General features: G+C 35.9%; 1 protein-coding gene across 1 annotated transcript; it reads right to left on the bottom strand.

The window, feature by feature from the left end:
* Window positions 1-315: 315 nt before the first annotated feature.
* On the bottom strand, window positions 316-1,209 carry LOC131857812 (uncharacterized). Its single transcript, XM_059210540.1, has one exon. It carries the CDS (start codon window positions 1,207-1,209, stop codon window positions 316-318), a length of 894 nt encoding a protein of 297 aa, XP_059066523.1.
* Window positions 1,210-13,843: the final 12,634 nt, after the last annotated feature.

Genomic DNA, 13,843 nt, shown 5'->3' with positions numbered 1-13,843 from the left:
TTTTGGGGGTTGTTGAGGCCCCTCATATTCCATGAGAGGACCTTCATTTCTTACCTTTTATGGACGTCTCCAAAGTCCACTGCCTGCCATTGGCAATATCCCTTGCTGCTTCCTTCAGTCCCGATAGTCTCTGCGATGGCCGACCTGCTTTAAGGTCCATCCCCACATCAGACTTTGAATTCCTGGTTTTGCATCTGTGAGTAATCCAACCCTCATCAACAGGAGTCTTGCAATCACTAGATGACGCACCAGGTGCACCAAGAGAGGGGATACCCTGGTGCAGAGTGGGATGAGTTAACATCACCGAGAAGTGAGTCATCTCCAGGGAAAGAATGGGGCCCTCACAATCTCACCATCTTCCAGTTGATCAACCGGTGAAACCAAGCTGGCCAACGGTGAGATGCATTGTTCCTTTGGGGCCGATTTAGAGGCCTCATCCACATTCTTTGCAGGAGATTTGAGAAGGTTTATAATACTCTTAGCAAAGGGGTACTTGACCATAACCGGGTCCTCAATTGCAGGGGGAGGTAGGTCCAGGCCATAAGTAGGAGCCACAACATGCCCCACAATTGGGCCATTATGCTTGGGAGGAACATTTGGCATAGGGCTTTCATCGAGGGCTAGGCCCTTAAGCTTAAGAGGCAAGGGAGGTAGAGCATTGCATTGAGAAATAATATGCCTAACTTTTCGGCATTTTTGGCAGAAAAGGGTGGCATTCTCATAAACAAGGGTCTGAGTCCAGCTTCCTAGCCTGGATTTGAGGGTTATAAAGTTGGGGAGATTCATGCTCACAGTAGCTTGAACACAGAAATGTGCATAGACTAGATGCGATTTGGTTCTAGTAATCTCATCGACACCAACAAAATGACCAAAGGAATTCCCAATCCATTTAAAGATGGACTCATCCCAGTATTCAAGGGGGGGCCCTGGTAGACGAACCCAAACCAGAGCAGTTTTTTGTAAATCAACTGATGGGTCAAAACCAACCTTCCATCGAAAAAGGGAAATTTTTTTTTGACCATAGGACCAGCAGCTAGAAAGGACAAGAGCAACATCCTCCTCAACAGTGAATTTGAAGAGGAAGAGGGCTCCAGGCATGGTGCTAACAGAGACATTGCCTTTCAGTTTCCATTTGTCCTTGACCCATTTTCTAACCGTCTCCACTGTGGGGCACATGGAGAAGAATTTTCCCACCAAAGTATTAGCCATGTTGTGCAAAATACGGTCAAGAACAATGTCAGGGAACTCTAAAGATGTCCCCTCCTCAATTTGCGAGTAGACGGGGATGATGTTGGGGTCCACAGTCTCAGTGTTTCCGACCAACATGTTTTTCCAGCCTTGAGATTCAGGTTATCAGTAGGAGGTTCAGTGATATTTTTCTTATCATGAATAACTGACACATTGGGTATAGGATTAGAAACCATGTGCGTGACCAGAGAGCTCCCCAAATTAGAACCTTCAAGCTGAATCACAGCCGGACCAGAAGGAGAATCCATTTTGGGACTAGGAGGGGATGTGACAGACATTGTCAGCATCGCAGAGTCCAAAGAGGGGTCCGTAGGCAGTGGGGGATGATCCCCACCAACAGAGTCCACCATGAACGACGAGAGTTTGAAAATTGAAACTTGCAGAGCGTGAAACTTTACTATGTTATTTAATAATATGAATGAATGTTTCTTTGATATGATTTGTGATTTTTTTTAATCAAATTACAAATATTAATATATAACTTTACAAATAATAAGTAGAGATTCTTCAAAAACAATAATTAAATTCTCTCTCCTATTATTTCATAAGTTCTTTCTTAATTTTTACTCAAAACCAATGAATACATTACTTTAATAGATACATTATTTATATTTATATTAGTAAACAATATTCTAAAATAAAATAAAGACTTTTTAATATCTATATTTAATAAGATTTAAAAAATGTTAGATTTTTTTAAATATTATTACTAGACATGGATATTAAAATTAATATTTATATCATTTAAATTAAAAATATCAAATTGTTTAGTAAAAATCAAATATAATTAATCAATTAATTTATATAATATTTTAAAAAATATTTTTTGTTATAAGTTATAGATGAGTTTTTTTATCCAAATAAATAAAAATCTTCCAATTTTCAATTATATCTTTACCTATTTATTTATTACTCAATTCTTTAACTCTTGTCTTAATATAATAGCAAGTTTAATAAGTGATGGGCTAACATTCACCAAAAGAAATCTAGTTTGATTAGTGATAAGATTAAAAAGTAGCTAGCTAGATTAACAAAAATGTTCATATATACTAAAAGTGTCTTTCTACTAAATATTAATTTTTTTGGGTAGTATTAACCATCTTTTCGATTATTTTATGTTTGTAGAGTTTTAAATTATAGTTTTTTCTCTTATAATTTAGTCATGTTTATTCTTCGTTATGATTTAGTGATACATCTATTGAATATACTTATTAGGTGTTAGGATGAGGTTTAAGTCTTAAATCCACATTCACAATATGATTTGTTAAATGATTAGGTTTTAAATGTATTTTTCTTAAATAATATTGTATAGAGGAACACAATGTTTTTACATTATATTCTTTTATATAATTTAGATCTAATCAAATTTTAAGTTAAATTTAAAATTTAATTGTGTTAATGGTGTAAATGGGTGAGATTCAATGTTTATTTGATTTAATTTGATTTGGTGTCAACTTAAGCTTGTTATTGAATTGTTGGAATGGTGTGGTAGATGATCTATCTAAATATAGATTTGTGATCAAGGCATGAGAGGACTTCATGTAGAGAATTCAACATTGGAGATTATGTTGCATTATGTAGGAGGTGGTTCAACTTAAATCTCTCCTAACGTAAAATTTTGAGATCATACATATTCACTTTTGTACCTATTTTTGAATGTGGTTGTGCTTAGAAGTGTAGTGGAACTTACTTTAAGATAAAGGGAATGATATTGGGCTTGTCTTGATGGAAATCAAGCCCCTAGAAAAGAACAAGTTGTTGCTACTATTGATATTTTTTATGTCACCTTGAGAGCCATGTAAACGATCAATTTGAGATAACCTAATGGCTAAAACCCTGCACACTTCCCCAAGTCCTAAAATCCCATCCCCTTAAGGTTTCCTTCCTTGGTATTTTTTGAACTTGTTCTTTTCCTCAATTGACCGGCTCAGGGGGTCCTATCACTTAAGTGCCACCGACTGGAGTGTCCCTTATTCATCCCACAACTAGTCTCGACCTATCTTATCCGCTACCATGTTTGGTGGGATCGATGAATAAGGCAAAATGTTACATGGATTGTCGATCACAGGTTTGCAACAGTCAAGGTAAATCGCCGATTAACCTTGCGATGTCACGATGGACTTTGGAGGTTACCGTAAGCTGCCAATTGCATCATCGCAACAATTAGGACATGTGTTATTTACAACCTGCGATCCAACGACTAGCTGCTTATGGTTAAATGAAAGGTTAATCACACCTTTGCAGGTTCTATGTAACTTTTTTGGGCTAACCTTTGATCTTGCGAGATCCTTACACATGTCCAATCTGATTAGTGAGAAATGATGGTGGGACTGACAAAGCTTCACATGCAAGGGACAACCGTCCGATTTTGCTTAAGCGCAAGATCAACGACTATGTTTTATTTGTTGCAAGGTGTGTGCCCTTGGTCTCCTTGCATTGTGCAATGCAACACTCAGGTTTGTAACATGGCTTAACCACCTCCTATGGATTCTATAATTCTAGTGGTTGTATCGAGCATTACAAGGTTGATCTTTTGGTGCAACGGAAACCACGCTTGTAACAAGTGGTATCAGAGCTTGGTCATAAGTTCAAACCCCTCACTTGCGCTAAGGGGGGATTGTTGCAAGGTGTGCTCCCTTGGTCTCCTTGTTCTATGCAACGTAGCTCTCGAGTTTGTGACATGGTTTAACCACCTCCTGTGGATTCTATAAGTCTAGTGGTTGTATCAAGCATTAACAGGTTGATCTTTTGGTGCAACGACAACCACACTTGTAACATTATTTTGATCATTTAGGGTCTTTTTGAGGGTTTCTAGGTGCATCTCAAATATTCATCCACATGTGAATGGGGGATATCGACAACCCATATTCAAACTCGGGGATGAACGTTAAAATTCAAACATGTGCTTGGGGTGGTTGTCGACTTGATGGTTGAAATTTATTTCTAACCTCGTCGATGGCCCAAATCGAATTTGATTTCACTCCAACCACTTCTAGATGTCACAAGGAAATGACCATTACTTTTGTTGGGATCCAAGAACACTAAGAGGGGGGGGGGTGAATCAGCGTTCTGCCAAAATGATTAATTTTAACCTTATTAGCACAAAAAATTCGCAACCGGTAAACATAAAATAAGATAACAATAAGTAATAATGCAACCACAAATATGAACACCATAACACCACAAATTTATATGTGGAAAACCTTAATGAGGAAAAATAACAATGGGATTGGAGACCCACAATATCTATCCACTGATCAAATGAATAAATATTACAATAAGGGACCTGCACATGTAGGAAGGTCAACAACCTAGAGCACACTACTCATCACAAAAGGAGCTTCACTGACTACAAAAAACTTCAGACTACAATCTAGAAAGAAGATTAAACTGCAAGTATAGAATCTCCTATGCCTAAGTACAGTTTTAGTTAAGCTCAATTTCGGAGGCCTTAAATCTCTTACACAAAACCAATTCGATCACCTTTGATCGACCAAATCCTCTACATATGATTACAATATTATTCACACACAGATAATCGCATAACCACGACCACATGCCATGATCTACAAAGAGATCTTACATCATATTTATATCAACCCGAGACCTAAACAATTAGGTTGGCCACCTAAAAGATAATACAATAATCCATTACATAAACCTGCAAACCAATGATAATCCAAGTCGTCCTAAGACTGAAACAACATTAACCAAACAATAAATCCAACCAGTAACGCATCAGGAACATCCACCAACACGTTGCATAAACCGATCCATAACCTAATAAAATAACATTAAGTCCGAATCTAAAATAGGTTGCCATAAACCAAATGCAACACCACTGATCAACTGGAACATGAACAAGATAACCTTCAACATCTCGAAAACCTTCTAGAAGCCACACCAACACCACTTATCGAATCCATCAAAATATCTTCAACAAAGCTTTGCTAGTAGAACCCTTACAAGTAACCAAAAGGCTTACTAGAACATATGATAGCTTCCCGATCATAAAATCTTGAGCCAACTGAATGTGACACGCATCTGAATAACATGAATGACCAAACCAAACCAATTCCACCAATCTAAATATACTGGAGAATACCAAAGATAGTCTCCAGATCATCATCAAAGTCCAACCACTCTATTGGAACCCGATAGATAACTAAACAAGCTAGTGTTGACATCAATGACAAACATCAATGCAACACATAATCAATTCCTCCAAATTTCTAACAATCTCCCCCTTTGGTATTGATGACAACACTAGATGTGAAAAACATCCAAGTGCCAAGAAGTGCCAAACAAGAGTCCCCCAATGGAAGACATCCAACAAATGATATATCAATGAAGTTCTGAACCAAACAACCAAACCATAGACCAAACTCCCCTTGTGACTGATATCTATGTTTTTCACATGTATATCTCTCCCCCTTTGACGTCAATGCCAGAAATCTGACATAAACATCAAAGAAAAACCATAGATCCTCTGAATCACACATCTGACTACTCCCCCTGAGTAGTAGCACCAACTCATCAATCCAGAATGAATAATAGTTTTGATAATGCATACCGGACTAACGCCAATCGACATCACTTAAGTCTCAAACAGAGGGGCAAAGACCCCCAATCTGTCTCTAAAGTACTCAAATTATTCCTTGGGCAAAGGTTTAGTGAAGATATTTGCAATCTGCTCTTTAGTGTTCACATAAACCAATTTGACTTCATTTGCTTCCACCTTTTCTTTCAAAAATTTATACTTGATTGATATGTGCTTTGTCTTAGAATGAAATACCAAATTCTTTTATATGTCAATAGCAACAGAGTTATCACAGTGAATAACTACCGGTTCATTACAATCTATCCTTATATCTTTCAACATTTTCTTCATCCATATAACTTGTGTACAACTAGTAGCAACACCAACATACTTAGCTTCAACAACAGATAAAGAAGTACATGACTGTTTCTTGCTGATCCATGAAACAAGTTTCTTTCCATGAAAGAAATCTCCACCGGATGTGATTTTCTGGTCATCCATATCTCTATCCCAATCTGCATCTGTATATGCACATAATGTAAAGTCATCATCTTGAGGATACCACAAGCCATATTCAGTTGTTCCTTGTAAATATCTGAAAAGTCCTTTTCATTGCACTCTCATGATTCTATCTAGGACAACTCTGATATCTTGATACAAAACAAATTGCATTCATTATATCCGGTCTAGTTTGAGTCAAATATAACAGACCTCCAATCATAGATTTATACCTTGTAGGATTCACCGGAGCTGATACAACTTTCTTTGTCAATTTCTCACTTGTAACCATAGGAGTACCAATTGGTTTAGAATTTTCCATACCAAATTTCTTCAACAACTCTCTAGCATACTTAGTTTGACAAATGAAAATACCTTTATCAATTTGAGTAATCTGCAAACCTAAGAAAAATCTCATTTCTCCAATCAAAGACATTTCAAATTCATTCTTCATATTATCAGAGAAATCCATAAATTTTTCCTCACCTCCAAAAATGATATCATCCACAAAGACCTCAACAATCAATATTGCATCATTAGTGATCTTATAATATAAGTTACTGTTAGCATTACATTTTGTTCACTTCAAATCTAGAATCTGCATCTACAACACAAACACTCAATAGATCATTACATGCATGGTTAGTTGATCAAAATCAATAAATGTAAAACCATGACAAATCAACCTATTGCCTCCTAAAAGATGTGAGTATAGATATGCTCTCAGATTTGTCTAAGCAATACCAATGACTTGACTACACCAAGACAAAGGATTTAATCTATGTGAATGTAAGATTAACAAAATAAGCTAGATTAATCCAAAATGATATGAGATACATGATTGTATGTATAATTAATCTATAATGCTAATTATTCTAGATGATTGAGATAAAATTGCCTGTAGTAATGATGCTAAAACTATGAGTGCAAGGGATCTTTATTACTCCAAAATGAGGGGTATTTATAAGAATTCCAAGGCCAAAGCTGAGGTGGCAGGAATCGACGGTCCATATTTGATCTGAAGATATCAAGGGCTAAGATTAGGAAAGTTGGAGAAGAGGTTGGAGGAAGGGACACTTATCATCTCTAGGATGACAAGTGTCAAGGAACCTTGCTCATGAGAGGGCAAGTTTCCAAGGGAGGAGACATGTGACAAAAGTGCCATGTGTCTCAAGGGGAGAATATCCAATCCATAAGAGGTTAGGATAAAATAAGTTAGGATGTGCAAGATAGGATAGGGTTAGTTAAACCCAGGATTAGATAGAATGAGTTAGGTTAGAGGGTGGTTAGGTTAGGTGGTTAGAAGTTAGGATCCATGTTCTCATTCAATTCAAATATTAGGAAAAGATAATTAATTTCAACAAATCATGATTTGATTTTTTTTTAACTAATTATGAGATTAGAAGAGTGAATTTAAAATGGGACGAGGATTAATTAATTTAGATTAATTAATCAAAGGTGAATTATTGAAATAAACTTAATGAATAAATCTTGAGATATATTTATAAGTAGATTGAATGGGGAAATTAATCAAATTATTTGCAAATTCAATTAACTATCTTTAGACCATTTTTAGGTGTATACATTTTGCCCCTCTTTGAAGCGATGTGTGACGATGCATTGGTTCAAAAAAAAATCTCGATTTGATGTGGATATGATTTTGATATGATGCCCCAGATGCTGATTGATAGATTATGATGCGAGGATGCCCCTTCAGGAGATCAATTGAGAGAATGGACGATTAAATTGTTTGGATTTAGGAGAAATTGATTTCCCGATAAAATTTACTTAAGTCCTGCAACTTTGGTTGATGAAAGTGTCAGTTCTCTGATGACTTTGATGTTTTGCTTGAATTGATGATTGATAGAGTTTGATTTACCTCATGATTGATGAAGGTCAATGATATAAACTCAAGATTTGATGATCTGATAGGATGAGTTTGATTGACTTCATGATTGATGAGCGTTAATGATGTAAACTCAAGATTGAAAATACTAGATGCATGAGCTCATGATGAATGAAAATCACTAATAGGTGCCTCAAAGAGATTGATGGAAATCTCCAATGAGCAGATAGGATAGCAAATCAAATGATCAAAGAGATTGATTGGATAAAGAATTGACATTTTGTTGATATCCCATTGCATGAAGATTTAGATGTGCCGATGTTGGTGCATTTAGGGGAGTAGCATGAGATTCGTTTAGGCCGACAACATCTGGAGAAATTTTTGGTCGTCGTCCTAGTGGACATTGATATGAGAGATTGATCATTGATTTGATTTTGTATACACCATTGATGAGACATTCATGATGCCTAAGATATATTTTGATATTTTTGTGATATCATTGTACATTGGACCTTGATTATTTCTAATGATATAATATGTAGTCGATCCTATTTTCCTTATATGGTCTATGAGATTATGGATGCATTCTACTTGCTATATGATTATGGACCCTAGATGATGGATGCATGCCTCTTATATGATGCAAGATGATGCTATATGAATTATGTGAATATGTATGGCGATGCACGTGTAATGAAATGTTTCCTATTTGTATGATGCTTTTCTGACTTTTCCCATGCATGTTGATATGAGATGGATGCAACTCAATGCAATGATGATGTCTTTGGACATGATTGATATTAATGAAGGAATGAAAGATTGAATGATCTATATGGATGATGGATCTAGATGAATGACGTCTTATTATGTGATGCTGACATGTGATGAAATGAACTAACTTATCACGCTGAATGAATGAATTGATTAATTTTTTGTTAATGTCCAATATACTCAATCACGTAATAAGAGAGATACCACCCATTGAAACGTTTGGCCTTGGGAAAAGATGAGCTTTTGTGATCCCATGCAAAATGAAATGCAATCTACTTTAAATGCAAATGAGATCCAACGCTGCGATCAGATCAATCACCTAGTCATTGCTTTTTGTCATTATTGAGCTTTAAAAATGTGGGAAGTGAGTGTAAACATCGATGGTATAATTGAACCATGATGACCTGAGCACTACTTTCCTGGGTTTTGATATTGCAAGTTAGCACAAGCATCGATGTATAGTTAAACTAAGATGACCCGATTGTTGCTTGCGTAAAACAGACGATATTAACCATTTCTATATGCAAATCCAAAATGTCTTCGATGATACTCCGATGATCATGTCCTAAGAAAAATTTACACATATTAACGATTAATTCACAAACAATAGACAATAAAATATCATGTTCCATCCTTGTTTCTCTAGTTAGAGACATCCTTGAGTCGCTCAAAAATCATTATAGCGAAAATCAAGATAAAATAGTTGAACCATTATTATCAAAGTGTTAAAATAATTAGTCAAAAGATATCATCCATTGATATGTGTTTGTCATGTTTAGAGCGACAATTGATTTTGTGTTCAACGTTGGATGTGTCTCAGTTTTCACTTGACAAGTGTGGCCTAACTGTTGTTCTACCTATTTGATTAAGCCCAAGGAAAATTTGCCCCTAGCTAGATTCAGGATTTTGCCCCCAGTCTAGAAATAAACTTTATTATGGTATACACAATAATCCAAACCATGGTGAGAAATCACCTGCGAAGCCTGCACATGTACAAAGGCTTTATTATGGATATGAACAACGTTGATGAAAAAATGAATGCAAGTGGAAGGATGTGTGAACTAATAGATGGAAGAGCTAGCTGACAGATAGTGCCTATTGCCAAGTTTTCACCATTTGTTTTTATTGCACTTTTTCCCATATTTGATTTTTTTTTTTCACTGTTTTCGTTGTTTTTGTATTTTCTGCTTTTTCATTTTTTTTTGGATTTTTCTGCTTTTAGATAATTTTTTTTTCAGATGCATGCTATTGATGGGTTCCTCAAGCTGATCCCTATCTGGCGTTGATAGCTAATAGGCTCCTGACCCAAATGTTGTTGTGACCACAAATAGACCCAACCACTTTGGTTCAAATTTCCCTTTCTTTTCTTGATCTAACTGGTTTCATGGATTTTCCTTGACACTAGTTCTCCAACTTGAAAGGCTCTTGGTTTGACCTTGTGATTATAAATTTGACACATTCTTTGATGATACACCTCCAAATGATCAAAGACATTTTGTCATCGTTCATGGATCAATTCTATCTCTTGTAGTCTGGATACTTGTTGTTCTTCATTTGGGATAAGTCCTTTTAATGATACTCGTAGATAAGGTATCCCTACTTCTATTGGTAGTATTGCTTATGATCCATAGACAAGAGAGAAAGGTGTGGCTCCTGTTGGTGTGCAGATACTTGTATGGTAGGCCCATAGAACAAGGTTCAATTGAATATGCCAATCTTTGCTAGCATCATTCACTATCCTTTTGAGGATTTTCAAAATTATTTTGTTTGATGCTTCTGCTTGTCCATTCCCTTGTGGATAGTAGGGTGTAGAAAATCCATGTTGGATTTGAAATTTCTCACAAAGCTCTTGTACGTCCTGTTCTTGAATAGTCACCCATTATCAATGATAATGGTCATGGGTATGCCATAGTGACATATGATGTATTTCAAGATAAACTCAATGATTTGCTTTTCTATGATATTTGTGGGAGGTACCACCTCAATCCATTTTGTAAAATATTTTGTAGCTACAAGGATGAATTTATGACCGTTGGATAAATGAGGATTTATCTTTCCTACTAAATCAAGATCCCATTGGCAAAAAGGCCAAGAGGTTGCCAAAGCATGAAGCTCTTATGCTGGTTCATGAATTAAATTACTATGGATTTGACATTGTTTGCATGTTTTAGGTATCAGAAAAGAATCTCGTTCCATAGTTGGCCAATAATAGCCCAAGCGTATGAGTTTTTTCGAAAGGGTAAGACCACTTGAATGAGTGCCACAAAATCCATTATGGTCTTCATTTAAGGTCTTCTTAGATTCTTCTTGCTTGAGACATCTTAAGAAAGTACAGTCTAGACCTCGTTTAAAAAGGGTATCCGCGACAAGAGTATAATGGGAAGATTGGCGAATGAAATTTCTCTTTTGGTTCTTTGACAAGTCAGGAGGGAGGGTGTTATCTTTCAGGTATGTATAAATTTGGCCATAGTGGGAGGAATCATACCCAACAAGGTGACATATAATTTGGGAATTAGGACAATTATGGGCAGGGTAAAACAACTCTTCTACTAGGAATTCATAACGCTCTTGATTTTCCTATGTCTGAAGTAGAGAAGCAAGTGTTGCCATGGCATCTACTGCTTTGTTGTCATTTCTTAGAATCTTCTCATTAAAAGTGATTTCTACAAAATACTTCTTGAAATCATCTACAATCTTTTTATAAGGCATTATTTTTCATCCTTTGTTTGATAATCATCATTAATTTGATTGATGATGAGCTGAGAGTCTCCAAAAACCTGTAATTGTGTGATGTTCAATTCTATGGTCATCTTTATTCCTGTGACCAAAGATTCATATTTTGTTGTATTGTTGGTGCATGGAAAACTCAATTTATATGCCTTTGGAATTGTGTGACCTTGCGGTGTGATGAATAAAATGCCTGCTCTTGATCCATGCTGGGTATATGAACCATCAAAGTACAACTGCCAGGTCTGTTTGGTGATTGTGAGTATATCAACATCTAGAAATTCAATGTTTAAGAGATGATCATCTTGAAGTGGTACTTTGGCCAGCTGGTCTGCAATAACTTGTCCCTTAATAGCTTTTCGGTCCACATATTCAATATCAAATTCACTCAAGATGATGACCCATTTTGCTAATCTTCCTGTTAATGTCACCTTACCAAGCAAATACTTTAATGGATCTATTTTAGCAATTGGTTTGATGGAGTGAGAGAGTAGACAGTGTCACAACTTTTGGGATGCAAATACTACTACTAAGCATGCATTTTCTGTTGGTGAATAATTGAGCTCGTATCCCACTAATGTTCTGTTGATGTAGTAAATAGCTCGTTCTTTTCCTTCATTATCCTATTGTGCGAGAAAAAATCCTAATGATACTCCTGTGTCCTTGAATTGGTGACATTAGAATTGGTGGTTGCATGAGATATTCCTTGATTTTGTTGAATGGTTCTTCACATTGATTGTCCCATTTGAAATGAATATTCTTGTGCAATAGATGTGTAAATGGTTGACACTTATTTGCTAACTGAGAAACAAATCTTCTAATTGATTGCAATCTTCCTTGAAGTGATCTGAGTTGACTGATATTCTTGGGAGATGCCATTTCCATGATTACTTTAAATTTAGTTGGATCTACTTCTATACCTCTAGCTGAAACAATGTATCCCAATAGCTTACCTGAAGTAACACCAAAGACACATTTTTTAGGATTGATCCTTAGCTTGTATTGTTCTAACTGATCAAAGATCTTTTCCAGTATTTCTAGATGTTCCTCTCTGAATGTATGATTTTGCCAATATGTCATCTACATAGTCTTCCATGAATGTATGCATCATGTCATGGAATATTGTTGTCATGGCTCTTTGATAAGTAGCACCTACATTCTTTAGTCCAAATGGCATGACGTTCTAGCAAAAAGTACCCCATGAACACGTGAAAGATATCTTTTCTTGATCTTCTGGAGCTATTTTAATCTGATTATATCCCGAGAAACCATCCATTAGAGAAAACATGGAATGCTCAATAGGTAAATTGACAATGATGTCAATATTAGGCAAAGGAAAGTCATCCTTTGGACATGCATTATTGAAATCTCTGAAGTCTGTGCATACTCTGATACTTTTATCCGGTTTAGAAATAGGAACTATGTTTGATACCCATTGAGGATATGCTACAGGTCTAATGAATCCCATGTCTAGTAATTTCTCTATTTCTTCTTTGACAAGGAGAACTATATGAGGATGCATCTTTCTCAATTTCTGTTTTACTAGTTTAGCTCCTCGAGCGACATTTAGGTGATGCATTATAAGATCTGGATCCAACCCTGGCATGTCTGCATATGACCAGACGAAATTGATTTGTTGTATTTTAAAAAATTCCAAATATTTCTGCTTTTCTTGTTTTGATAGAGAGGTTACCACATGTAGAACCTTTGGTTTATCTGTTGTGCCAATGTTGACTGCCTTTGTTGGTTCAATCAGTATAGATGATCTCTCTTGATAATATTCAGGTAAGGTGTCAAATATCCCATCTTCTGTCGCCTCAAGGAGGTTTTCACCATTAGATGCGTCCTTTCTTTTTACTTTTCTTTGGTCTAATGTTATTAATAAATGGTTTTCAACATTAGAACTGACATTTTTTCCTTTATTTTTACTTTTGCGATTGGGAGATTTGGCACCCACTTGATTGGAAGATGCGATGGTGAAATCCTTGGTGGAATTTGTTGTAGGCTCAATTGCATTGAGGTATAAGGCTATACCATGGTCATTAGGAAAGGTATCAATTTTAGTATGTCCTCCATTATCCTAGTCAATAAGTTCAGGATGTATTAAAGGTAAGGGATCTTTAGGTTGAGATGTTTCAAAGGAATTAAGGGTCATGATAAAAATGTTAAAGTCTTCAATACATATTTCAATGTCTAGGATGATACTCTCCTCA

The sequence above is a fragment of the Cryptomeria japonica genome, chromosome 8, assembly GCF_030272615.1.
Source record: "Cryptomeria japonica chromosome 8, Sugi_1.0, whole genome shotgun sequence".
Classification (NCBI taxonomy): domain Eukaryota; kingdom Viridiplantae; phylum Streptophyta; class Pinopsida; order Cupressales; family Cupressaceae; genus Cryptomeria; species Cryptomeria japonica.
This window is presented reverse-complemented; position numbering and strand designations above follow the sequence as displayed.

Coding starts and splice junctions, on each gene's coding strand:
- LOC131857812 (XM_059210540.1), bottom strand. CDS start 1,209: ATGGCTAATACTTTGGTGGGAAAATTCTTCTCCATGTGCCCCACAGTG.